Here is a 2388-nt window from a genome sequence, read left to right on the forward strand (position 1 = left end):
ACGGATGGATGTATATCTTTCTTAAGTCTATAGTAAGCTCTCATACTCAAATCTTAGTAATTTATATTGAGAACAAGTGGGGTGCGGATTACAATATGAGAATAATATAAGGTCTTTACAAAGCCGATAGTAACTCCACAGCTGAAAAGAGAAAATTTACATACAAGATTAGATTTCTTTACATAAAGAGGAAATTTTATCAGATATATAGCTTTCTCACAGTTGTATCCAAGATTCGTATATAAGATAAAACCATTACAAATTAGTTACCAAATGTACACATCTCTCAACATCAGACAAAGCATTTTTAGACAATTTGAGGATTAGATAACTGACTTATTATATTAGGTATGGAGAAAAAAATCTTGTGTAATGTAATGAATCGTTTATTTAGGAAGTACTCTGTGAAGCAAATAGCTTATGTTTTGAAATATTATAATCTTCTTCAGTTTTTTTACATTAACAATTTCATTTTCACGACAGTACCATTATACTTCAGAATTGAATCTGTTTCCTGAGAGATATGCAAATACCACTGACATTAGCTTAACGTTTTGACAGAAAAAACGTCAAAAATTTTTTACTTAAAAGCATTAATAACCGAAGTATTTTTGTTGGCATGCGAAAATTAATGTTTTGACTTTAAATAATCTGCAGTTCTGTACATCTTCTGCATTCTTGTACAAATGATACACCATACCATTTTCTGGAATAAATATTAAGGGTTGTGAAATACTTTTAATTAAACGAAAAGAATTACCTGAAATGAGTCTTTCATTGCTGTGCCACGTCATGATTTTGCCGATTGTTCTCCATTATAATTCCAAGTCCTCGTAAAGCTGCCATCCCAAAGCCAAGTCCATGATTGAGAAGATCCAGACCAGGATTTGTTGCTACCAGTCCATTATTTAAGAAATTTAATATCTCCAAATTGCTGACTGAGGTTGGTTTGTTTTGTGGGATAGATCCCAAAAATGGTGACAGCACTTCCAATCCTTTTAAACCGGCTAAATGCGATTGCCATTCTCGTAAATCTTGCGCAAATGTCATTGACATAAGCAGGAAGGCAATTAGGGAAGATTTCATCATACCTTGAACTAATAAGAATTAATTTTTTCAAAATTTGGGAAATTAGCATTTGATCATTTGGTTTATTCCTTTTCAATTGTTTCAAATGACGTAATTGAGGTAGATATTTGAGGTTTGGTGCAAGGGGAAATAATTAATTCTTGAAAAAATTACCTGAGATAATGAACAATGTTACAACAACCGTAAATAGATCGTACTGACAGCTACCGAATGACTGCTTTTATAGTGAATCCCGGAATATTTGTACAAGTACCGAGCAACTCAATGGAGAATTGCAGAAATATTAAAGATCAAAACGGATGTAAATAAGGCAACCATAAATTTAGTTGGAGTATGAAGAATTGTTATTCTTAATGCTTTCTGCGACTTTCTCACTTCAAACATGCAAACTTTGCCAATGTTTAATTCTTTTAAAAACAAACAGTTCCTATTTACAAATGTAAGGAAAAAAGCTTACGAACTAGATTCAAGTTTTTTCGTTGACACTAATCATTTCAATCTTTGGTCATTTAATCTTCATTGACATTCTTGTTACATTCTATAAATTTCCGAATTTAGCGGTATTGGGCTATGAAGAAGCTTCAAAAGCTCAACATGTATCGGTTCCTTCTCGATGATTGTAGATTTTCTTGTAATACCATGTTAACATATGGCTTTAGCTTTTATGAATTTTGCATTTAATCAAAATGAAAAGGAAGTATGAAACAACGAAATGGAAGAATGCTGCTGGAAGAATTAATTTTTCTAAATTAAAATGGTATATTTACTTAAATTTAAAACATTTTGGTGGATCCCACTAGTTCCCTCATGCGCTATGGCAAGGAGGAATATATGAACGATTTAATTGGATTGACAAAATTAGTGTTTAACCGAGCCGTGGGAACACTTTTTGAGCGAAATGGAACTGATTGCGATCAACACAGAAATTGAAGCCATCATAAATTCTGGACCATTAACACAAATGACGGAAGATTCGACATAAATCCTTCATCCTATTGATTTCATAATTCCCCTGAATAAACTTAGCAGTCCTGCGCCGGAAAAAGGAACCAGATCATGATTATGGCATAAATGGAAGCTTAATACAAGAAAAATTGAAAAGACAATTTCGGAAAACAAATCAAAGTCTAGCCCAGTTTTGGATGCAATGGCAACAAATTACCTCCCTAATTTAAAGGGACGATGATAAGTGCAACGCCAACAAGGATAAAATTTAATTGAAAAATCCCAAAATAAATAAAATGGTAATTGTAGTGGCGAGAGAACAACCAAGAGAAACCTGGAAGTTAGGAATCATTG

The 2388-nt window shown here is 32.7% G+C and overlaps 1 protein-coding gene across 1 annotated transcript; it reads right to left on the reverse strand.

Moving 5' to 3' along the window:
- Window positions 1–440: 440 nt before the first annotated feature.
- On the reverse strand, window positions 441–1795 carry LOAG_14680 (hypothetical protein). Its single transcript, XM_020448841.1, has 3 exons — window positions 1243–1795; window positions 761–1091; window positions 441–706 (listed from the first exon to the last, which is right to left on the reverse strand). The coding sequence occupies exon 2, from the start codon at window positions 1087–1089 to the stop codon at window positions 775–777; it is 315 nt and encodes a 104-aa protein (XP_020301043.1). The 5' UTR covers window positions 1090–1091; window positions 1243–1795; the 3' UTR covers window positions 441–706; window positions 761–774.
- Between the last annotated feature and the right edge of the window lie 593 nt (window positions 1796–2388).

The sequence above is a fragment of the Loa loa genome, assembly GCF_000183805.2.
Source record: "Loa loa unplaced genomic scaffold supercont3.1240, whole genome shotgun sequence".
NCBI lineage: Eukaryota > Metazoa > Nematoda > Chromadorea > Rhabditida > Onchocercidae > Loa > Loa loa.